This window comes from Sinocyclocheilus rhinocerous, unplaced genomic scaffold (assembly GCF_001515625.1).
Source record: "Sinocyclocheilus rhinocerous isolate Xijiao unplaced genomic scaffold, SAMN03320098_v1.1 scaffold682, whole genome shotgun sequence".
Classification (NCBI taxonomy): Eukaryota; Metazoa; Chordata; class Actinopteri; order Cypriniformes; family Cyprinidae; genus Sinocyclocheilus; species Sinocyclocheilus rhinocerous.
The window spans coordinates 715,510-742,051 of record NW_015642528.1 but is presented as its reverse complement, the minus strand read 5'-3'; the positions used below and the strand labels follow the sequence as shown (position 1 = coordinate 742,051).

Genomic DNA, 26,542 nt, shown 5'->3' with positions numbered 1-26,542 from the left:
TTTTCAAATTAGAACTATTCTTGGAAAAAAAACAACACTTTAGAGATAGCAAAGTGAAAAAAAGTAAGATAATTTGATGGTAAAAATACCATTTCTGCTATTTGTGACAATGTGACTTGACCACCGTGAGTTGTGACCGCTGTGAAGACAGGCAATTAAAGATGTGAACGTGTGCATGCAATCCAAAGCCGAGTGAGGCTTTTTTACAAAGCACAAATGATGCAAATTAAAGTAGATTTCCTGACAAAACATAATAAAAAGCAATGCGTTCTCAGAGACCACCAACAGTATCATCATGGCAGTCCATTTGCATCCGATCCTCTGGAGCCGAAGGAGAGATTAATGCTCCACCACCAGGTGAATGGATTAATTGATTCCGTACCACTTCCCTTCACCAAAACCTTTTCACTGGGTGACATTTATGCAAACAACAAAATACAAAAATGTTGTTGCAAGAACATGAGAGCAATCTGACCTTATAAAACCCTGGGAGAGAAGGCAAAAAAACAAAAAAAACATGGCAGTTGTGGTTGTTGTGAAAGTGATGTGTACTCAGGGTTGACAGAGGGGCATCTGCTATTACACACCACAATTACTGAGATCCCAGAGCTCCAATGAGAAGCTCCATAAATGGACTGTGTGTGTATGTGTGGAGAAAGACACACAGAGAGGGACCCGTGAGATTGCAAATGCTCCAATGCTGAGGCTCAGCCAATTATGAGCTCTCAATGGCTTAGGTCTGCTATCAATGGTCAGTCATATGCAGTCACTTCTGCCAGTAACCAGCATGAAGCGCATCAACGGCTCCATCATACTGTGTAATACTGACAAATAAAAGACAACAATATTTACTTGCAGCGCGTTACTTAATAAAACGCTGTATAACAAAGTGAGAGTGTAATTCTTCAAAGCACCTCGACAAATAATCAATTCTGCTCCAGTCAACTCATTGCGGTTCAACGAAATTTGAGTTGTTATAACAGGATCCAGCCGATAGCTTCCACCGTCCCCACGGCATTGGAGAACGCCAATTCCAATCATCACTGAGATGCTGTAGTGGAGTCTCCTAATAATGCTGCTCTATTGAAACTGGCAGAGCAAACGAAAACTCAGCGCGCGCTGTATTATTTGCAAACTTATCAGCCACTAAAAGCTATATTTCTGCAAAATGTGGAGGTGGATAAACATAAATCCTTGCAGGATGACTGGATCAGAGGTAAATTTCCTCCATTTTCACACTTTCACAGCATAAATGTACTGGCCTCACCGGTGACCTGTTTAGGACAAAATAAACTGCATCACCACAGCATTTTTAAGCATCAATATTGTGCCTTTTTTAAAAATAGATATATATAGAATATGCAGTCTCATTTTCTAGTGAGACCTTGCAAAACCAAAAATTTTGCAAAACCAAAAATGAATCTTTTTGGTTTTTAGTGAGGCTGATGCTAGAAGTAAATATTCAGTGACAAGCATGACAAGCACTTTCCATGAATAGAATAAAGTATAGGCCTTGGAATGCAGTTAAAAAAAAAACCTTCACTAAATGGTGAATGAAAGATGTATAGATTGCAGAAAATGTTGATTTATATGAGCTGGTTCATTTTCAGTTCATTACAACCCTGCTGCCTCAAGAGGATGCGTCTAAAACAGTTTACAGCCCTGATTTGTGTGATTTGTCATTTTCTAGCAATAAACATCAAAATTAAAGACAAAAAGTTAAAAAGACAAAATTAACTGGGCAACTTTGTTATCTAATTACAGGGTTGAACATTTAGTCAATATCAAGCTGTCATCCAATAGCAGATTTTGAAGTTAAATATCCCCAAAATGATTTAAACATGTTTGCTTAATCATTTTCTTTGGTAACAGAGTTGAATAAGCATTTTTGAATGCACTCAAAAGACAACAGAATGCAATGTTTATTTGTTTGGCCACACTTTATTTCAAGGTCCAATTCGCGGTATTAGCAAACTATTAACTACAACTTTTGCCTCAAACTCTTAATTTGCTGCTTATTAATAGTAAGGTAGTTGTTAAGTTTAGGTATTGGGTAGAATTAGGGATGTAGAATATGGCCATGCAGAATATGTGCTTTATAAGTACTAATCGACAGCCAAAAAGTTAACAACAGGCATGCTACTAAGCAATAGTGAGAATTGGTCCCTATACTAAAGTGTTACCATTTATCTTCCAATCATTTTGTAGAAAGAGTTCAATAGATGGATTTTAAAAATGTATCATTTGTAAAAGGGTGAAAAATCATGCAGTTACAGTTATTGAACCCAGATAAATACGCACAAGGAAAAAAAGTGGAGGGGGACTTTATTAGGAAGCTTCTGGATATCCTGTGCCAACTGAAAGATTGATAGAGAGGACGCTTTCACACCTGCAATGCAAATGCAAGCACTGCACTTTATCTTATTTCAGCTTGAATGGATGTTTACTGAACAGCATTACACTTGCTGTAGGTGTAATATAGGTGTATTATATAACAAACACCGTTACCTTCATCAAAGTCTCATTAACACCCTCTCGCTCCGGCTAAAATCAAAGCAAATCTTTGCCATCTGGAAAAGTGCAGTTTGCGAGCAGGTTGGTGTGGTTAGAGCACAGCACAGAACTAATAAGAAGAATATGGGGTTTGTTTCACAGATCCTAGATCATTATGAAGTCGTAGAAAAGAGCCGTTTTTCCTCCGACCCCCCGAGAGGCTGTCTCCATGGCAGAAATCTCTGCATCCCGCTAACAAGAGATGAGAAGAAAGTCAAGCCAAAAAGACTTCAAAGACATAAATAAAGCTCACAGTGACTTACATGCTGTTAGCGGCCTTATTACTCATTGTGACACACATCTAGCGAGACGTTTTAGGTGACACCAGCTGGGATTTGTTTGTCTTTTATTAAATAGAAATAATGGATACTGTACACAAACTCTGCTTTAGACTTCACACAAGTCTGCTGCACTTTGTTAACAGTGTGCAAGTTCTCGACATGCTGCTGACTGGCTTGATCAGCAATTGAAATAAAATCAATTTCAATCCAGAAGAGGAACGAAACTAAATATGCAAATCACATTGAGGGCAAGAGTGTTTTTCGTCGTTACCTCTTATTTGCATCTAATATGCTAGTTTGCATCTTAATGTATAGCCATCTGTTTTGCTGCAGTGGCATTTATAAATGTAGGTGTAATTTATTCTAAATGGCATGGGAAGCATACATATAATTACTAGATGCTACAGTAAAGTATTTGGTCACTTAAGTCACACTTAAAACTGTCGGAATGTCTTTGCATAAGATAGCATTTTTCAATTCCTTCTGAAATTAGATTTTTAGTGGATGTATGAAGTAATTTCACCTCAGGTTCACACAGTTGTCATATCAGAGTAACCTCAGATGTAGTTCATTATATTAACCATGAACATGATCCACTAATGTTTGACAAGCAGCAAGGGCCCAGATACTTAATTTTGAACAGTGTATCCATTGTTTTATAACTAAGAATTAAACCCTACAACAAGTTTTTTTTTCTTCGAGATGTTGTGCTTGTGCAGCTTTTCTTTGAGACAAAGGACAATGGCGTTGATATTTTGTTATTTCGTTACATTTTTAAGCATGACACTGTGATTTAAAGCTCAGCACATCTAATCAATTGGGAGTCTGAACTGCTTTTTGGATATTGGATTTGGATATCAGGTACATGCTAACGATGGCTGGAGTCTGATTAATCAGAGATGAATCACACTGTGATTAATCTCTGAATCAGATTTGTGCATGGGTCAGAAATGATGTCATAACACACAGGGATAAGTCTGTCCACTCCAGTCCTATAAATGCGTGTATTGAGACGAAACCCCATATTGGCTTTAATGGAGTATTCCTTCATCTCTATCCTTGTAAATCTCTTGCAATTTCAGGAATCAGTCCCCTTCTCACCTGTGGACCCAGACTGCAGTGAGTGGAGGGCCAATGCTATTAAGACACACTATTGTTGCTGTGAATGACTTTCCCCTTTCCAACTACCTTCAATGGATCCATTTAGAGTCTGTAAAGGTGAGCTCTCGCCTATATGAGATTGCAATGGGCCTGATGTCCTATAGTCTGGGGTAGTTCACACAAAATTACAATTCTGACATTATTTACTCACCCTCATGTCATTTCAGAGATATATGCTGTTGCTTCTTTGTGAATTCGTGAAGAATCTGCAAGCTCTTTTCATTTTTTTTTTTTGTCATACACTGATGTTACCACAGCAGAAAACAAAGAAAAACTTCCAATAGATTTCACATATTTTTTTTAGAAAGAAAATGTGTAGGAGTTGTCATGTTTTCACACTTCATATTAAAAGAAAATGACTATTATACATATTTTTTCATGAATTACAGATGACACCCACTATAATGTCATTTAGAATAACAGTAGTGTATATACCAAAAAGTTTTGTCAGACATATTTAGAACAAGAATCATTACATTAAAAGAATCTATGAAAGATCACAGTGCAGCTCCCAAATTACTAATTAATAGTACTTTTAAATCTTTACCACTATCCTTCAAACCACTAGATTTGACGTATTTGTCAGCAAGAAGTTTTTAATCATTAAAAATATAATAAAGTGTAGTATGATCGCTTTTTTCTTTTACGGCATATATTTTAATAAGTACAGGTCAGAATAAGTATGCTCTTTCATTTTTACATAAATATGTTACTCTGAATGACAATGGAACATTATTTCACCCATATTTTGACATTTTATCACAAAAGTTATTTGAAACACACTTTACTTTCATTTATTATGCCTTCTATATGTATGTTAAATCACTTCTGTATATTTAGTCTGATGCGAGACATAAAATCTGTTCTTAAAATATAAAATTTTTCAAATGACTGCTCACAATGTTATTATTTTAAATATTGCAGGAGGGGTAACTAGGTTCAATAGTCTAAGCAGCGGAATAATTGTAGTTTTATAATCCTTGTAAATCATCATTATAAATAAAGATCTTAGTTGTACGTGCTTTTTGTAATAACCAGGACCTATTTCCTTCTAAAGTATCAAAATTCCCTTTGTGTGTTCGAACAGAGAAGGGTTTTGAAATGACATGTGTGAGTAACCAATGACAGAATTCTCACTTTTGTGTGCAATATCGCTTTAAATCGCAACGATTTGTGCTGAGAGCTGCTCCATCGCATCAGCTCAAGAAAATGTCAGAAAGTATTAAAATGTGATTTTTAATCCAGATATAGTGTAACTTTACAGGCTCTGCTGTAATCTAGCAAAGCTACAGGACATGATGAAATCCTGCCATCGCCTTGAGCCACGAAGCGTTCTCTTCTCCCCCAGATCTGGTTCTGTCTCTCTCTCTGGAACGGAGATGATTCCACGTGACATCTGTGCTCCTCTCTGCCTGTACCTTGAGATCCATCCTATCTGAGCAGAGGGTGACTTTGAGCCTTGGCAGCGTGACAACCCTGGTGCTGAGCTCCTGCTCAGGCAATCAAAAACCAGGCATCATATAGAGGGAAGAAAAAAGAAAAAAAAGCTACAACTCAAGGTCAGCATCTGCAGAGTGTGTCGCTGAGATTGCCACTGGGCGGCGAGGTCAGGGTGCGGGCATGAGACAGCTTGAGAAAGAAGCGCGCTATACCTTAGAGAGATGTTCTTTCTGTAGGCTGCCTCGGTCGAAGTTCAGCCGAATAAAAGCACAATGCAGAAGTGTGACAGAGCTGAGAATGCCAAAGATAATAGAGATGCGAAAGCGAGAGCCTCGACTGGATTTCGTGAACTCGCTCTAAAGCAAAAGTAAACTTTAAAAGCCCGTAAATGATCTTGGAGTGTTTTAGTACAGTCTTGATGTATTTAGAAATAGAATGAGCTTACTAATGTATCTGTGGAAGCAAATTCAACGCAGCACAAAGACTCAGAATTCTATATGATCACATGATCATACATTCACTGGTCTAAAGAACATACCAAGGACACTGAAATGGGAATAGTGCAATAGCTAAATTGTTAAAAATATTTTAGGAACATCAGATATGTAACACATTCTTTGAAGGTTTGTGAGGAAAAACCTGTATGGAAGATGGTGAATCTCAAATATTAATGGCACAAGTATCCTGTAAGACAAACATACCACCTTTTCCTGATGAGATTCTGCCAGTTTTCAAATAGATTCCGATCCCGCTGCACTGTAGATCATTGACGACAGCAAAATATAGGTCTTTTCACTCGTGCTTTCAGAAGTATGACTTTACCTTTAAAAGTTGAGTAAGATTTTCATGTCATGTAACACAGGAAATAACAGCACCAAAACCAAGCATTACTTTGAACATTAATATCTTTTCTTTTTTATTAAGACAAGAACTCTCCATTTTTTTTTTGTAAAAATGTCTAATATGAACAAATACAAAATGTGTATGGGAATGTGGATATCATTTTTTCTTCATTAATACACAGTAACATTGCCCAAGTACAGCAGAAAGACAAAAAATAACCAACCTAAAAACAATGAATGATAACCGTTCAAACTTTCCAAACTAGCTGGAACCAGAACGAGAAACATGTCGACTTTGAATTCAAATTGGTACTTGTTTGCCCCAACACACTCTCATGGAAATGAATAACTATTTTACGTTTTGCCAAATTGGGGGTGAATTTGTATCATTTTATATCATACGATCTGCTTTTGCCCCAGGTGTGAACTTCATACCTCGTACTTTTTTAAAAGTTTCTTCTAAAACTTGTAAAATAATTACATTTTATCATGAGAGCCGTTGGTTTGTCCTTTCCTGTCCTCTCTTTGTGAAGTAGGTCTAAAAAAAAAAGATAATACTCAACATAGTGTGTACATTATGTACACATTTTACAGTGCACCAAATAAACAACATCAACAAAAAACACACGAAACGGAGTTCTAATGTAAAATTCACCATTTGATTTGAGATCCAGCTTGATCCGGTTTGTATTTAATTTCCACTTTCTTAATCGGGGGCTGTAACTTTGCATTCTACCTGAGATGCAAACATACCGTGTATTGTTTGTGAACCTGAGACAGGGCTTAAATGAAACTGTCAAGTTCAAATAAAAGAAATCAAATCAAGTTCCATCAGTAACACTGTTGCACTATCAAACAAGGGGCACTAGTAAAGCAACAAAAACAACAAACACGACAACAGAAATGACAGAACTGAAACCGAACCCAGTTCACATCTCAAAACAAGCAGTTATATTTGGACACTTTCAATTCAACCTGCTGTACAAGAGACAGACGTCAAAAGATCACTGGCGTAACCGCGTCTTCCCATCGACCGTCTGTCTCAAGTCCTCAGAGCCTAGCAGAGTGGATTAAACCACATTAATCACATTAAAACAGGTCTAACATAACAAGTTGAACAAAATGAACATCGGCCCAGTCTAAATACCACAAATTAGTATACTGATGTCATGTCTCTCACATATGCAAAAGAGAAGAAGGGATGTCTGAAATCCTGTTCAGAAGCTGCCAGACCAAAGCTAAATGATGCTCACTAGTTAAGCACAAGCCACACAACTGTATATCTCAACTGCAACGGTAACCATCAAGCTGCAAGACATTCCCTCGGATTTGTATTCTACGTAAAAAAAAAAAAGGCGTCCAAAAGTGTTTCTTATGGTTAATGCACATACTCTAAAACGTCTCATGTTTTTTTCTTTTTTAAATACGAAAATAAAGCAAACGAGAGTGTGTTTTCCCCCCTCAACCTCGCCGTTTTATTTACACACTGAGGTTGATTTCAGCAGGGCCTAAACTATGGCATCTAAGTTCACTTACACTACAGAGAGAGTCATGAGGAAATGAGAAAAAATACTTCTCTTTAGGAAAAGTACTTTAGACATCTTAGCCACCTTACATTATGTACCCTTAACGGGCGCTACGTTTGTAGCTAGGCTTCGGTGAAATGTCTAATGCTTTTCACAGGAGCGAAGAGAGCATGATACTTGAGTTTTTTTGGTTAGCGTCATGTGTTGACAATATAGGGGAAAATCCACAAATGCGGCTAATTACATCGTAGACGGTTTTCCTAAAATATTTGGAATGTTATTAAAAGCTTTTCCCACTTTTTTCAAACTGTATTGGTAATAAAAGACTGTTTCACTCTCCATTTAAACTAACCTCATTTGAAGCTCAGGACTATTATGCATAAGCAGGAACCCGGAGGAGCAACTCACAGCAATTATAAACAATAAAACACACATTGTTTACACTTCAAGAGGAAATTATTTCACCGTGGTGCTTTTTCGCACCATGGAGTCTGGGATATTTGGGCAGTTTATATTCAAATACTAATATCACTAGGATAAGCTAGCTGCGATTGCCACTGTTTCCTCTGAGGAAGAACAAACAGGCAATTAACTTGACAGGCAATCATATACCATTACACACTTGTTGGACTGCTTAACATCAATGTCACATCCTCACTGACTCGCCTACAAACAAGATACACAAATGCAGATGTTTTTTTGGCTGTTAAAATGCATTTTAAGGTAGTAAAGTTATAGCAATCAAATCATTTCCAAATCTTCCCTCTCTGTATATCTATAAACATGATGGTTGTGGTGCTTCCTCCCTTGAGCCTAACAAAACAGACTCTAAAACGTTCGCTTTGACACAATTTTAGGTAGTTATTTACGTGTGCTAGAGGGTCACCTTCACAAGCCCTGCATGGGAAACTACAGCATAAGACGAAAAAACAAAACGTAAGCCACAGCATTTAGACCTTTTTCAGTGACGGCGACTCAATCGTCATTATGGCATGTGCAAAAACGTGTCTGGATGAAAATGCAGAGAAAACCTAAGACATCATTATACCGAAACAATAAATAGCTGCAAGGGCTTTCGGCTGTGTCTAGCTGAGCAGAACGAGACAATAAGCCTCCGTAGGTGCAGCGTAGCAGGAACCATTCTTCTGCACCTATGCTCATTCTGAGCGGTTGCGATGCTTCAGATGTACTGGCACATACAGTATAATTGGAAAAAACTCAAGTAAATGAAGTAAACCAAGGATAAAAGCATTCTACAGCGATGCAGATGCCGCCTGTCAGAATGAAAACAGGGGCAACGTTCAGGATCAATTCTCCGCCGGTCTCATCAACTTGTTGGGGGACAAGAAGGAAGGAAGGAAGCTGCTTGTACTTCCCTTCATGATGCTGATGACTCGGGATTGAGTAAATCAAAACGCTGTTATGTGACTAGGTCTGCTCTTAGTACAGAGGATATGATGTTTTGAAGGAGATGCCCACAGTGTAGGGGAATGTATTGAGGTGTGCGCTTCATAGGAAAGCCGATAAAGTCGATAATCAGAGATGGTGGTGTATGTGTGTTTCCAGGGAGGGGGGGTTTAAGGTGGGACGTGATGGATGGCGTTTAAAGCATGACTAAGAAAAGAAATTCAGAACAAGGCACAGAATTTTCTGCAAATGGTCGAAAATGAACGAAAAATACCAGCAGTTGGGGAGGTGCTGTGTGGTGACGCTTTCTACACTCATATCTGGCAACATCTGGTATCCCACCCGCCCCGAAACCCCACCCCTGACCCTGATCCTGCTGTATAACACAAATACCTACATCTTCTCAGCTGCCCGTGTAGCATCCTACGTCATTCGATCCCCAGGAAAGAAAATGAAACGAACAAACAAATAAACCAAAACTATCTCAGTTTCCCCATGCCCCAACCTCTCCCGCCAAAAACAAAACGAAAAAGAAAATAGTAAGAACAACAGAGGCCTCGGGACTCAGATATAGTACTCCTTCTTCTCGTCCGAGTTGTTGTGGCCCCCTTCGGCGTTGATGATGGCCGTGTCGGCATCCGCCGCATCGTCCGCCCCCTTGGCTTCGTGTGTGAAGTAGGTGCCTGTGTGGGTTTCAAAGAAAAACGTGTTGATAAAAGCAATATCTCCAGCACCCCGGGGCCTCTGATTGATGCAATTGCGGGGTTTTAAAAGAGATTAAAGACCATCTGGAGCTGCTTCTCTAATTTAGAGTGAGGGTCGATTCCAGGGACTTTACCTGCCCATAAATAAGGCATTAATTTCACCACGCTGCACTTGGTTGCGTTATACTGTCTTTCATGTGCGAGAACAACAGGTAATACGTCCCCAAACTAATACCTCGTGATGAGGACACTTTGATTACAGCACGGCAGATGAAATCTGACCCTCTGGATCGAGCGCCATTAGATAAAACAAACAAGAAAAGAGACGAAAATTGAGTCTGACACGCGCTCGGAAGAATAAACCTGTTATTTGTGGCTAATAATTCAGGAAATTTCCATAAAATCCTCTCCAGGTTTGGGTTCAGTTTGACTTTGCGCTTTAGAATTAACCTTGGAAAGTGTTACAAGGTGGTGGGAATAAGCGATCCACTTCAAACTTCATTTCCGAGTGGGATTATTCCCATCCTCTCAGTCTGTGGCGTGATAATGAAGGCAGTAGCCCTGATGAAAAGCGGAGATGCTGCGCTCACTTTATATTACAGAACACAACAGCGCGGTGCACTCAGAGGGATAGCGGCCTTAATGTGGTCGTAGCCACGAGCCAATTCAAAGCACCTGCAGAGCTTCGACGGCAGGATGGCTTCTTCGCCAATCCAGAATCTTATTCCAAATAATTAGAAAGTCTATTGACCTTGGAAATGTGCCGCAAGAAAGTCTGGGGGCTGAATTACCTTTGTGTCTTGCAAAGTATCGTCCCAAAACTATGAGAAGACACAACATGGCGAAGACCACGACGGCCACCACTCCTCCGATAACCGCATGGTCCAATCTCTGTGCTTCTGGTCCTGCTTGTGAATCTGACAGAAGAAAGTCAAGAGATGGTGTGTTACTTGCAACAGAATTAACAAACAGAAAACATAACACTGCATATCAAGCCGGTTTATACTGTATAGTCCATTATAAGGCCGCTTTAAATAGGTACATTATCAAAAGTTTGCCGTCGGTAAGATGTTTCCATGTTTATGAAAGAAGCATCTTATGCTCACCAAGGCTGCATTTATTTGATCAAAAATACAGTAAAAGCAGTAATATGACACATTGCAATTTAAAACAAGTTTTCTATTTGAATATATTTTATAATGTAATTTATTCCTGTGATGGCAAAGATGAATTTTCAGCAGTCATTACTCCAGTTTTCAGTCACATGACCCTTCAGAAATCATTCGAATATGCTGTTTTGCTGCTTACTATTTTTTTTGTTAAAACCGTGCTGCATTTTTGCCAGGATTCTATAATGAATAGAACATTCAAAAGAACAGCATTTTTAAAATGAAAATCTCATGTAACATACAGTAAATGCCTTTACGGTCTCTTTTAATCAGTTTAATGCATCCTTGTTGAACAAAAGTATTAAAGTGCCCCTATTATGGGTTATGAAAGGTTCATATTTTGGTTTTGGGAGTCCCCAACAACAGGTTGACATGCATGCAAGGTCAAAAAATACTTTCGTTGTCTTATAATATGCATTTATTTTTACCTTACTTGCTCAACGACTCCCAAAATATACGTTTAACGATTAATTTTTCCAAACCCCTCCTTTGCGTGACGCTAATCTGCAGTGATTGGTCCAGTTTTATTGCATCATGCCTGTAATGCCTGATAAAGCAGCGTTTGTGAGCGCAGTGCTGCTTTGTGTACAGTGTTATCGGGGAAACCGCTATTATTACCGCTCCAAAAGCAAATTATTAATTTGCATTTTCATTCAGACCAATGCTAAAAGACCAACAAGTGGGCGGGCAATAAGCTAAGGGTTCCTGTTGACGTCAACATGAAACGGCTTGGGATTCGTTTTAAAAACAACTCGTTTCAATGATTCAGAGTCGACTCTTACTTTTGAGAGACAATAACTTTATACACAGTGCACGTTGATGTCAACATGAAACGGCTTGGGATTCGTTTTAAAAACGACTCGTTTCAATGATTCAGAGTCGACTCTTTCTTTTGAGAGACAGTAAGTTTATACACGGTGCACTTTCAGATTTAAAACTTTGCAGGATGTTTTCATTCACTTAGAGCTGTGTTACACACTGCATGAAAGGTCATTTTCAAAAATCCATAATAGGGGCACTTTAATTTCTTTCAAAAAGCTCATGAATGTTAGCGTATCAAATGATTAACCTGTATTTTAGCTATGGTTAAATAACATACAGATGATTATGAGGTGAATTATAATGATTATAATGAATTATAATGATATAATGATGACATTATGCAGAAAGCAGGTTCACATTTTTTAGACAAACTACACATAACCACATATATTCTTTCTGCAATTCCATAATAGACAAAACACGTTACACTCTAAAAAATGCTGGGTTGTTTCAATCCAACTTTGGGTCAAATATGGACTAACTCAGCTGTTGGGTTAAATTTTTACATTAAATTTTTAACCCAAAAGTTGGGTTAGTCCATATTAGACCCAAAGTTGGGTTGAAACAACCCAGCATTTTTTAGAGTGCAGTATTAATCTTACTCCGATTAACTATAATGAAAAACTGGAAATATTAGATAATACATAAAAAAATGAATAAATGAGAATTTAGTTAGGAAAAGAGGAACACATAACAATCATATAGTAAAACATATAAGTTACATATGTAGATTAAAATGTTCTGTAATGTGTGTTAAACATTTTAAATACAGCCTGCAGTAGGCATTCAAGTATCTTTGAAATCCACCTCTCCAGAATAAGACCTGGTCAAATATGGTCTAACTCTGCTGTTGGGTTAAATTTTTACATTAAATTTTTAACCCAAAAGTTGGGTTAGTCCATATTAGACCCAAAGTTGGGTTGAAACAACCCAGCATTTTTTAGAGTGCAGTATTAATCTTACTCCGATTAACTATAATGAAAAACTGGAAATATTAGATAATACATAAAAAAATGAATAAATGAGAATTTAGTTAGGAAAAGAGGAACACATAACAATCATATAGTAAAACATATAAGTTACATATGTAGATTAAAATGTTCTGTAATGTGTGTTAAACATTTTAAATACAGCCTGCAGTAGGCATTCAAGTATCTTTGAAATCCACCTCTCCAGAATAAGACCTCCAAACTATAGACAGGCACCAACAAACAGAACTGATGCAAACAGAAAACGTGAGTGAAACTAGTTAAACATTTACGAGTGCGACAGTGGAGCTCTGAAGACAAAGGCCTTGTTGTTTATATTCTTCTGTCAACTACAGTCCTGACTATAACTCAAACGAATCTGGCACAAACTGTGAGCTGCCTGGAGCCAGAGCTGAAGAAATACACTTTGCCCTCAAGACTATAAGTGTGAATCACAAGCAATTTTTAACAAAGATTTATTCCATTTCAGCCAGAGAACAAGGCAGGCCTCCATGACTGCGCAGCGTAATGATATGTGAAGTTTATTGATCAAGTGTAGGGATCCATGACAACCCAAAGTTAATGCTGGTTTGTGGACTTGATTGGTTCTTCACAGAGCAAAGGAGGAGCAAAATTTTTCATCAATATCTCACACTTGCCTCGGAAATTAAAGAGTTTGAAGAGAAGTACTGAGAGAAAACAGACAGGAGACATTGCTCTAAAGCTGGCCAACGAAAGACATGAAATATCTCCATATCACCAAGACTGTTAATTATCAACACCTAAGATTTGTGCCACACTTTTCTGTGCACATCAAGGGCTGTTTCTTCGATTTCTTCGATTTCATAATCACGCAATAAAATCGTCTGCGATTTTTTTTGCGTAACTTGTCAGTGAACTACGGCTATGTGTAGTAAATTCTGCTCCATCTGAAAGCACGTGATGATGATTTCCTGCTGATTACAGAACCGGCATTACTATCAAAATGCGCATGACAATCGCATTCGATTAATCGTGCAGCCCTACAGTGCAGCATTATGTATAATTATAATGCATTATAGACCGTAATAACCCATTATAATGTATTAAACATTAAGGCTTTTAGTAAAGTGTTACCAAATATTTTGATAACAATGGACATTTATCTTATTTTTATATTTATTTTTTAATAACACATTGCAAGTCTCATTTCAACATCCTTTTTACTGGGGTTTCTTTATAACATTTTTATAACACTTTAATGTGATAATTTTTTTTTTATTTTTAATATTGAAAGTCTGGGTGTAAATGAGGGTAAAACAATAAAATCCATAAATAAAAAGCATTTTAAAAGTAACAAATATAAATAATGGAGGAATGGTAAAAAGTTTCTGAGACTGTTTTAATGTGACCTTCACATAACATAATAGAAAAATTTGAAATCTATTCGTTTGAATAAAAATCGACCCCTGGGAACACCCAACAGGGAGGAGAGCATGCGATCTCCCAGCTACATCTCACGGTCTATGTACTGTTTTATCAGTCCACTGGCTCATCCCCACTCCAAACATCTCACTCGATAAAAAACCGCGATGAGAAGGGAAAGGAAGGGAGGGGAAGGATGTCTCGACTGAGCAATCCGATGCTTGGTAATCCAGTCACGAGGAGTTGATCAGCCTTCCCTGTTTACCCACGGCAATCTCCCGCTCTCATCTGTGGCCTGAGCCCGAGAGCCGGGGGGATTTCCAGGGGGAGTTAAAAAAAAACAAAAACGGCAGGCCACAACTTATTAGAGGATAACGAAAAGCGAGAAAGCACAGAGCGGTGTGCTTGTACAACATCCCACCCAATCTCACCTCATAAACAACTCCTGTGTGAGAAGGGTGGGGGTGGGATGTAGGGATGATGCTGCGGCGCTAACTGCCAAACCCAACAAAACATGACTTGATAAACCTAATAGGCTATTTTGACTTCAGATTTCCCTTTTTTTGGAGGGAAGGCAGATTCAATTAAAGTCAGAGGGAATCTGCTTGACACCTAATTCACGCTTGTCAAAAGGAAGGGAGGGGGCTAAAGACGTGCTTTAACACACATTCCTATTAAGATGTTAATGTGTACTGGACGAAGGGATAAACAGACTAGGAATGGCAGAGATGGCTCTTCCTCTTAAACCTCCTCCCGCATCCACTTTGCTGCGAGTTACTGTTGCGGGTTTGTTGCCTGCTTGGGTCATTCTCTCACTGAATGGATTTGATAGAGATTAACATAACTTAACAAATGGAGTGAGGACTGGGACAGGACTGTCGGTTCCCATCCAGCTTCAAGTGATTTTAATGTCCTCTTTCTCCTTTCCACCCTCTACAGCCTGAAGACAAATGAAGGGGTGTACGGAGCTCAGCCAGGGTGATGAGAAAGAAGATTGAGGCCCGCGATCGCACCACGTTCGGAGGTGCGCTGGTGTGCCGGGCCGCCCTTAACACAATGACTGCACTGTAATTCAATAAGAGTCCACTGTGAACCAACAGTTTGGCTAATGTGTAATTCGAGAAGCAGATGGTTTAGATATGAGTAATTCTCAAGCAACCTCCTCTAATCTCAGCAGCCATTTTGCCTCCGGAATATTCAGTAATTCCAAGAAATTGCCATCTTAATGAAACCCTAGAAATTTGCTCTCATCTCAATTTGACTAGACGGAGTCATATAATTACACACATTGCGTGGTGCTTATAGAAGAATCATTACCATAAACAGTATTCCTGTTTAACGTTTATGACTGCAGAATAAAAGACCGGAATACGCAATTACCCAGTCGGATAAGTGAGTGAGCGAGCGCGTGAGTGAGTGAAGGAATGATTAACTGAAGCTAGATGGAAAGCGTGTGAACGTTCTCCAGAAAGTGGCAAGAGCGAGCGCCATCGGGCACTGATAAAAGCCGACTTTGATCTGATCAGAACGAACCAAGTCTGAGATGGGGTCCGATTTTTCTGCACTGGCATTTGTGGGAAGCTCATCCAAGGTCAGCACTAAAGAATAACTTCAATTTGGAGTGTGCCATTGCATCGTACTGCACCTCCAGCTACTACAATGAATCGCTAGTCGGATCTGACACTCATCCAAGAGTCCACGGCCTCCAGTTTCTGAAATATCTCTCCTGTGGTGAAGGAGGATTGCTGTGAGCTCTCAGGGTTCACACCTTAGGCTGCTGGAGGTGGTGTTGAGGAATATGAGATAGGAGAGAGAGAGAGGGAGAGGAAAAGAGCTTCATCAGTCTTGAGACGATGCACTAAGCATGTTTTTTGCTTAAAATGGGGCAAATCACCTGGCTGGAGTGGACTCTTTCTGCCAAACTACAGTGAGAAGACATGATGAAAGATCCTATCAGCTTTGCTGTTCCATTGAACAGTTTCCCCAGCAGAAATTATAATTCTTCACCACCTGATATACAAAAAACCTGAATATTCTCTCATTTTGCACTGCCGCATTCTAATCCAGTTACCTTAAGATGAAGTTCTCACATTCAAACACGCAGATCATTATGTAACTTTTCATTAGATTCCCTGTTTCTTGCCTCAACGTAGTTTACAGCTTTGGCTTGCAAATTGAAAAGAATATCTTATCTAACACCTCAGCCTCCAGAGTTGGGGAGTAACTAAAAGTAGTGACACAACTAACTTGACTACATTTTTCAGTAACTGAGCTGCTTAAACAATACGGTTGCTTTTCCAGTAACATGCTATATTCGCAATGAGCTAAAGTCCTTATACAATTACAATATATAATACAAATATAATATCAATTATAATTTATAAATGTATATATTCCTAATAATGTAGTTAGTAGGTTGAATGGTTGCTACTTTTTTAAATGAGTAGAATTACAGTAGCTTATACTACTTCCAATAATTCATCCTCTAATAATTTAAAAATCACAACTGTGGAATTGCTTCAGTTTCAGAGTTTCAAAGTAAAGCCATTGGGCGGAAAACACAAATCAAAGAATACTGATGTAACAGGCATGCCTAACATCCTTAAATCACTGCTCAGCCCTATTTCACACAAGCACAAAGCAAAGCCAAAACCCAAAGCTGACATTTAATTCTGGTGTTCAAAGTCTAAATGAAGACAAAAGGTGGAGAAAAAAGAATGAGAGCAAACAGAGCTCTGCATGATGCCAGGACCTTGAGTTATGAGCGAAATACCAGAGCAAAAGCAATCTGGACGGAAAGAGGACAGGACGTGTCTCTGAGGGGTTTGAGGTGAGGACTCTAAGGGCCGAAGTGCCGCAACACATCTCTTCCTCAAGAAGTCATGCTTGCTGGTTTGAAGAAATCTCCCAAGACAATAAAGTGTGATAGCTGGATTGACTTCAGCGGGTCATCTGTCCCATCAACACCACTGAGGGAGACAGTCTCAGATTCTCAGTCAAAAACAATGGTACGGATGAGTCTGTGGCCACTAGGGCACAAGTAACATTGTCTCTTGTGTGGACACCCAGATAGTGAACCAGCAGTTATTGATTCCACTTCTTTTGTCTCCATCAGTGTTGACATTTTCAAGAGTGGAAGACTTTTTAAACAATGACCCAAAATATGCCTCTTTTGTGTCTTCATGCTATCTTTCTATCATATCTTCCTTTTGAAACCAGTACAAGCGCATCTTTTGAGAGCAGACAGAAATAACAACAATCATTGACAAGAACAGACAGCAGAACTGGGGTTTCGATCCTGTTGGCCATGACAAAAGGTTAGAAGTGTACAGCTCATATTCAGAATGTTCAAAGGCAGTCGGAGAATGCCTTGCGCTGTCGGTTTACGCCTCACCGTTCTTAGCACAGGTGCGAGGAGGAGATATGCCACCGTTTTCTTCATGAGTTGAGCCAGTGGCTACACTTGATCTTGCACTCATAGTCAATTACCTCACTTCCTCAGGAAAAAGCTTCTGTTGTTTTATCGTCTTGGACTCAGGCGGTCATTGCCCACTTCTAATAACTTTCTCAAAAGAAGCCCAAGCAGCAACAGATACTGTGCTCCAGTGGAGATTTGAAATGAACTTTGCTGTGGCTCATTGGGTATCCACATACGTCAACATTTATTTTTTTATTTTTTGTCCTCATTTTTTTTTTCCCTTCATTCTTTTTCAGATTATTTGTTTGAAATAAAAAAACTTTGGATTCAGTAAGTAAAAAAAAAAAACTTTTATTAAGCAAGGATGCATTGCATTTTAGTAAAACATTGATTTATATTTCAAATAAATGCTGCAGAAATTTTTTCCGACATTGATAAGAAATGTTTCTGAAGGATCATGTGACACTGAAGACTCGAGTAAGGGCTGTGGAAAATTCAGCTTTGGCTGCACAGGAATATATTACATTTAAAATACTTTAAAATAGAAAACAATTATTTTAAATTGAAATAATATTTCATTGTATTACTGTTTTTATGAATTTTTGATCAAATGCGGCTTTGGTCATCATAAGAATATATATATATCTTTCATAATGAATTTTGATGAAGCCCTGTGATCCCATGATTAGGCTCTAATTATACAGAGCCTTTTCATTGATCCAAGTCATAGCATGCATTCAGACTTTCTCTACAACTATCACACTGAGTTGTACCATCACCGGTAAATTAAAGCCTCACGATTTAGCCAGTGATCCAAATATCATCAAAAAGAAGCACTTCATAACCAAACATCTGCAATGAAAGATCTGCAAGGCGATTTGCGATGATGTAGCTGGTAGATCATATCACTTATGGCCATGTAAAAGGCCAATTGTGGCTCTGTGTCTTGTCCATCATGTTTTAATAAAGTTTAATAAAGCCCTCCATTCAGAAATCTCATTAAATTCAGCCAGTGTTTACTCACTCACAAAACTTCCACATCAAAATGTCTCCTTTGGGGGAAACACAAGAAGCGAGCCGATGTTCAATAAGCTTTCAATCACTTATGATGTACTGACAGCCAGAAACCGAACACCCGAAATCTCGCCTCAAATCACATGGAAGCATTATAAAAAAAGGCAGCTACTCTGCATCAGGCTTATCTGTTTTGATTTTGAAAAGGAAAGAACGTCTGTGGCAATTTTCTTAAGTCGTCTCTCTCCGTATGCCATTTCAATGATGGATGGAAATGTTCCCTCTCTCTACATGGAGGGATAAAATACTGCACTTCACTGCATTTTACTTTTACTTTCAAGTATTGTTGTTAGACTAAGTGATAGGTAAAGTAAGAGATGTTCTAGATTGAATGGTGGCTCACAGAAAAGAAAAAGAAATAATGTGACAACAGCGAATGGTGCGCAAGACGGTTGTTGTTAATGTGTTTTCTCTCCGTATCGAGAAAATGAAACCACCTTAAAAAAAAAAGTCAGGGTCACCCCGTCCACGGGCAAACAGAACCCATCGCACTCACTCAAGCGCAATCGATTTGACAAGGAGGGAAAAGTCTACCCTCTGGGCAACACAAGTGTCTCATTTCAAAGGATGTGTTGATTTCAAAGACAGCAGATCTTCTAATTAGATCCTCTAATCTTGTAATTAAGCAAAAGTGATTGCCATGGTGAAAGTGTGAGCAGATTGGAATGAAATGACTCTGCTCTTGGGCCTGTGGTCGGATGGATCACAGATGTGTTATTGCAAACCTTGTCTATATTTACCTGTTTCTTCAGCCCAGCAGCAGTCCTGTGCTGTAATGGAAATGTAATTAAAAATCTCATTGACCCCCTGTGTTGCAGTCACCCCGTTCAGAGGCTTATGTATAATGCTCAATTTTGCTATAGCCACTTAGAGGTAATGCGTATGCAGCGGTCTTGTGCGACAAAATTGGATTTGAATGTATTTTAACTGGAGGTGTTCCAGTGTTTCTGAACATAGGAAGTTATTTTGTACTTTAAGGGCAATGGATATCGGCAAATCGAAGATGCTGCTTTCTGTTCGGTAAACACAAAAGTCTCAAGTCATAGTCCAGTGGAATTTCCACAGCAATGTTTGAAAAAAATCAATCATGTTGGCAGAGACAAAATGAAGTCAAAGTCATAAACAGAAAGATTTAATCTCTCTCGTAACCTTTTTGTTTCCTTTTGCGTGGCCTGTATGAAGAAGCTTGAGATAAAGGGTGTCTCGGGTTCCTTCAGACAAATCATTATGATTAGCGATTACACTCAAGCGTGGCCTATTGTTGATGACAAACACCGGTTATATTCAATTCAATTTCCACTCAATTTCCTCTGCTAAAATCTCCGGGGCCATTCCGAAAGGTTTCCACTTAAACATATTAACAATGTAATTATTTCAAAACGAACTTCATGATGGCAAGAGACCAGAGAGACAAAAGCATAGCATGTAGGAAACATCTCACGAGGAGTCGAGGAACGTCTCCAGGTCACCCTTTCCTTTTCCGTGCCATCTGTTTATCATCCCCGCCACTGCGGCCACTCCTCTTTGTCAGTTCCCGCCTCAAGCTCCGTCAGCGCTGACATGTACGGCAGCCTCCACAGCTTTATAGTTACAGCCCACAGAGGCGGACAGAACTGGGCCACGGGGGGCATTCGGAGGCAGGACATAGAATGAGGGCAACCTTTACAAGCTGCTTAGATGCCACGGATTTTGAGCTTGACAGGTGCGCCTGAGGCGTACTCGTGGACGACGAACCAGATCCTGTGGTTAAGAGATGCTTGATCATTTGTACTTTCAGTACGGCCATGTTTTTGCTTTGGCTTCTCCTCATCTGCCCTTCAAACATCAATAAATCCTCAGGCTGCTTCGGCTGCTTTTGTGGACTAACTCGCATTCACAACAATCCAGCATTATGCAAATCTGGGAACAACACATTCGGCACAAGGGACTCACGTTGTTCCATTCTGTGAGAAGCAGGGGAAGTGAAGTTTGTCAGAGCTAATCCAGGATAAGATGTCCCTTCCAGGGAACCGTACAAAGCCATGGGCGAGATGGGTGTATTCCTCAGATGCCGCTTCCCTCATTTCGCTCAAGCTTAGGGATCAGTGTTAATTCTTCCCCCTCAGTCGCCAGGAAACCGACAGAGCCAGACAGCATCCGATCGCCTCGGGCGGAGCGCAGGCGCAAACTCCGCTCAACAGGCCAGGGTCATCCACGGAGCAGAGATCTGCCTCGTGCCCTCTCGCTGACTTTATCAGAGCCACCGAATAAATGGCTTTGAATTCCACAATGAGCCTTGTGACAGTAGGGAGAGAGTGTTGAATAAAATGTCATACCATGTCGTGTAAAGGGGACATATCTGGCAGAGCCCGCTGGAACCACATTTTGTGTGGCTTCTAGCGACATTCTGTCACTTTGAGGGCTAACGGTGCAATGCTGTATCTCCATCGCAGCAGGTAAACCACTTCCTGGTGGTGTAAATGAAAACCTTTGGCTGGTTGACTGGAGGAAGCCCGCACAGGTGTCCATCTAATACAGTCCTCACATGAAAGGGAAGTCTGCTCTAGCTTCAATGCATGGGCTGGAGAGAGAAAAGTTACCCTGCTCTCAGCGTGAGCTTTCTGGCCGGCTATAGTTATATAGACAGCGGGGAGGAGATTATAGATGTTCAAACATTTATTTTTTCCTCAGCCAGCTGGACTACTAAGAGTAATGTTTCATGTGAGACTTAATTGATGCCCAAGGACATTTCATTATTAGATAAAAGAGGCAGGACGGACAGCATAGTTTCAGTTAATAATAGCACTTAATAATAGTGCTAATGCACCTTTTAGGCAAACAATTTTTGCAGTCAACTCTTGGAAGAGAAAGTGTAAGATGCAGCCTTTAAATAATGAGCAAATGTGTTAAGAGCCGTAGCCTAGTGGTTAAGGCATGTTGCACAACACCGCTCAAGAGAACATGTTTCCCAACCGTTTCATGTCTCCTCTTTCACTGCCTCCATCTAGTCTTTATAATATAATATAATATAATAAAGTGTAAAAAATGTTAAATGTATAATTTGATATTTATAATTATTTTAATTGTATATTTTCACATAATTTAGTTTTTTTTATTATTATTAGAAAAGTTACATTATTATCATTATGCATTATGTTTAATAATAAATGACATTTTAAATATTAAAAAATGAATAAATATAAAATATAAAATAAATAATAAATACATATAAAAGTACATAAATATAAAACTAAACATCAACTTATAAATGAAAAATATAAATGTATAATAAAATAATAAAAACAATACAGATTCATATTTTTTTGTGTGTTGAGGATAACCAAAATGTTGGCAGGGCACACAGACATATCCTTATTGTTGAGCCCTGCTGCATAAAAGAGGAATGTTGTTTCCAATTAGGCTGGAGTACTGAGACTGTCTGTGTCTGCTGGGAGATTGAAGCCATCTCAAACCCACATTATTTCTTCCGTCCAGACTGGCCCATGTGAGCTTTCTGTTCCTACTTACTAGTCAGCGGAGGAGAGTGTCGAGCGGAGAAAGGTGTGTATTTGCCATCCCAAACCCTCTGCTTCTGTTAATGCAGCGCAACTCTCAGACTAATTACTGCAGCATATGCACGTCACCTGTGAGGCACCTGCAGGCAGTCCTGAAGGCGCCTCGGAGCCCTGCCTCAGCCATTCACACGCCAGCCTTACTCCAAACCCTGCTCATCAGAAACACTACACACCGCAGCAAAGCACCACTGACAGCCATACATCACTCGCTCAAACTAAGCAAGTGTGGCTGCGAAAGGAGAGATATGAGAGAAAAAGGGAGTAAAGGCAGACTCAGAGAAAGTCTGCAAAGGAGGCGACCCTTGAAGCTGCAGAAGAACTCGTTCCTGTTGATTGATGAAAGCCCTGGCCGTGATGGCATCCAAATGTGACAATTCGGGGACATTAAAGGCGCCAACTCTTCTGCTTCACCTGCTTCAGTCCAGCTGGGAACAAAGTGGTCATTATCCCACTGTATTCTGCAACGGCGCTCCCTGTGGTTCAGAATCTGCTCAATTATCTTCTCCTCCTGGGCTAAGGCTGACAGGCGTGTTGGCAGGTGTGTCCTTTCCATCCCGTTCAGCTCTCCTACTGGAGGATTAGAGAGCGAGGGGGGCATCGACTAACGCTACGGCTCCAGAGCTGTTAACGGCCCTGCCCTTTCATGCCCGCTGGACAGAAGAGCGATGAAAGAGCAAATGCTCATCTTTGGAGATGGAGCAAAGAGACCAGGCCTCAGATGACCACAACATATAACCGTCCCGAAGAGAGGGCACCGCCTGTCAGAGCTCTATCAATGATTATAATCAGAACAAAAATGCAGAATGTTACATTTGATGAAGGGGAAATGGATGCTCTGCCTAATCAGTCTTTGAGGGTCTGAGTACAATATTTTGTATAAGGCCAAAAAATATTGACAGTATTGAAGAACTTAATTGAATACCAGCATGACTGATTCATAAATAAATTCTATCAGTTCTGTTTTTGTGCATACAGTGAAAGCCAAAGGGGTTCTAGTCTCGTGCAGCCAGACCTTCAGACTGATGGCAGAAGGTCTGGGAATCCTGGCTGCTTTGAATGGTCAAGGCCCACCCAAGAGGCCATTTGACTGGCAGGTAAAGCAACCAATCACGTTTCATTTTGTGCCGCATCATGTTTAGGGGTGTGGAAACGTCCCCACAATAACAGACCGATGTGTAAAACTCTTGGACATATTTCAAAGATTCTATGCCGCGAACTTTTAATATTTCACATACTTTTGAATATCCAGTGTTTAGTTGATCCTGATACGTATTCATTGTCACAGCTGTAAACATGGTGACTTTCTTCTACCGTGAGGGGGTTTGGTGCTATGGCATCTTTGTTTCTGGGCAGAACGCGACACACACATCTCCTGGAAATCCTGTATAATTTATCCAATCCGATGACGACTTCAAAACTCCTAAAGTGTTTCCGATTTTGTGTGCAATATGCATCAGACGTTCAGCCAGCGGTCCGTGGGTGTGACGCCTGAGGCTGAGACTAATGGGGACCAAAACAACACTGAACCCCATTAACTTCCACTGTCCCACCAAGAAAAGAAAGTCATACAAGTTGATGACATGATGAAAGAATTTTCCATTTTAGCAAATACTGAGTACATTGTATTGTAGACATAGTTTCCAGTCTATTTTTGCTCTGCCAATGAAAATAGTCCAATAGTTAAAAAAAAGAAGAAAAAATAGCTGAACCTGGATGAACCTCCACGTGTTGCTCAGCATCTCAGACCGAAACAAGCGGAGTGATACAAAGTGAATGTTCCAGCGCGTTCATCAGCAACATCAGCGCTCTCGGAAATCCTCTCGTCCCAATCAAGAACTAAAGAGAATTATTTGCAAAGGCAATCAGTAGATGCATATTCTCATTTCCATGTACATCCTCTCAGATTCAGACCTTTTTTGTGTGCTGTCTTTTCCTATGCATGAAAGGAATTCAGATCAGAGTGTTTGAAAACAAGACGTTAAGTAACACAGGCTTTACTATGCCACAACGGGCAGGGGAATCGTCATGGCGACTGCTTTGAGAGGATGAGGGAGAGGCAGTTAACATTGGCATATAAAACAGCTTCACATCAGAGGTGGCTAAGTTCATGTCAAACAGCGGCTTAGATTTACCGGTGAGAGAGCGAGGGAGAGATAGGCTTAAATAAGCCCTTGCTTAATTTTGGCACCATGTGTGACACTCACAGATTTTCATTCATCCTTTTCTAAAGCCTGCTATTTATTTTAGAGGCTTTGTTTCACAAAAGACATTCTCTTTAGCATTCATAGGACAAAAATGTAGATTTAATTCATTTCTGCTATTATGAAAACTGTGACAGAGGTGTGGCCACAGCAACGAGAAAAATGAAAGCCATTATTACATCCCTACTGAAAAGACCCGCTCCTTTATGAAAAGGCAGACTCAGTCATATTGAGGACGAGGACTGAAAAGTTTTTATTTTATAATTGCGAGCAAATAGTCCTCCAAACTGGTTGGCCAGAGTGGAGTGATTTTCCATTTGTCGCAATCACGGGCAAACAAAGCGGTTATTTTACACCTGGTTTCTTATGGGCTCTTTGCCGCATTGTTACTTAAAGTACATCATCAAAAGGCACCGGCGTCATGTTTACCGAGCCCAGCCTCAAACATGTTGTGTGGTGCCACACTGAACAAAGGATGATGAAATGACAAGAATAAGTGAAGTGTGTTCACTCATCCTCTTTGGAAATGAACAAGAATGAGGAGTACGCCTGGATGGAGCGATATATAGAGAGCAGAGAAAGACAGAGCCAAATGGAGGACCTACTGAATGGGCTTCTCACTATCTGAATTCACAGCAGATCCCGAGAAGAAAAAAATAAATAAATAAATGAACGAGATCTACATATATTGCTTTGAAAACATGATGTGTGACATGATGGCAATAAATCAGCTTGAGGAAAGGCAGGCAGAAAAGAGCGTGACCGTACACGCAAAGGGTCAGGTGAAGTGAGGTGTGATTAATACCGAGGGTGCCAGTGTGTGATAATACAGTAAGAGTTTGACAGGGTTGCTGACACACTGATAAGAATTTGATCTATCTGACCCTGCCAACCATGTTTCTTCTCATCTGTAGTGTAGTTTAAGCGTTCCGTTAAAGACAACATGAAATGGCTGTCATGACACATTTCATTTCCATATCATGACATATTTCTGAAGAAAACTTGTTTAAATAGGAAATAATGTTAATGTTATCAATCGTATTTGATTGTATTTCAAAAATCCAGCTGTGATATTATTGGTTCATATTATTGAGGGGTCATAGTTTGGCTGGTTAGCATGAATGCATAAACAAACAAACAAACAAATAAATAAGTAATAGTTTATAATAAATATTTAACCACTTACTGTGCGCCCCTGTTTTTGAGCATTTTCTGAAAAACGACATACCCAAATAAAAATGTCTGTAGCTCTTGAACCCTATATTCTCTATATTTATAGGTCTATATTTATAAATCTGGTATTGTTTGAAACTAGACACCTGAACCTTTGTTACTCTGGAGTCATAATAACTCAAAATTAGTATAGCAACAGAGTAAAACAAGGTAAAATGTACATGAAAGCCAAAACGATATTAAAAATACAAGAAAGGATTCAAACTTAATTTGAATCCCTGCATCTACAAATAAAACCAACAAAACTCTGCATCATGGTAAATTTGGTTATAAGTCATTTAGATCTTTTATTTCAAGAAAAGTCTAGGAATCCTTTCAAAAAGGCTATTTAGAGACTCCATTATGGCACTGCATACTACATATACTACATGCTATATGTATATCAATTCAGAACTCATCTACACATGAAACCACACACAAACAAAACTATTACTATTATATTATATAATATACTATTTCAGAACAACATTTGAACATTGTAACTAAACAGTATTTATTTTGAACAATTCTAATAGTGAACCAACGCACAAACAAACACACACACACACACAAACAAACACACACACACACACACACACACTCAATATGCACAAACATGCATACATAAATCATGTAGCCCACTCATATTTTTCCTCTCCGTTGTCATTTTTATAATCTAAAACAGCTAACATGAAACAAAATCTGCAAACACATGATAAACACAAACATTCATGAGAACGGCGTTGAAACTTACGTGATAATGCTATCCCTTGCTATCATGCATCTCTCCGGGTCTTTCTGCTGCT

The 26,542-nt window shown here is 39.4% G+C and overlaps 1 protein-coding gene across 6 annotated transcripts in view; it reads right to left on the bottom strand.

The window, feature by feature from the left end:
- Positions 1–8,096: 8,096 nt before the first annotated feature.
- Positions 8,097–26,542, bottom strand: part of LOC107756106 (cell adhesion molecule 1-like) — a 328,363-nt gene continuing 309,917 nt past the window's right edge. For all 6 annotated transcript variants that reach the window (XM_016573093.1, XM_016573096.1, XM_016573097.1 and 3 more), the window contains 2 exons: positions 10,706–10,831; positions 8,097–9,893 (listed from right to left, as the gene is read on the bottom strand). In XM_016573093.1, the coding sequence (XP_016428579.1) occupies positions 9,775–9,893; positions 10,706–10,831 (245 nt within the window). In that variant the 3' untranslated portion in view covers positions 8,097–9,774. The remainder of the gene's footprint in view (positions 9,894–10,705; positions 10,832–26,542) is intronic.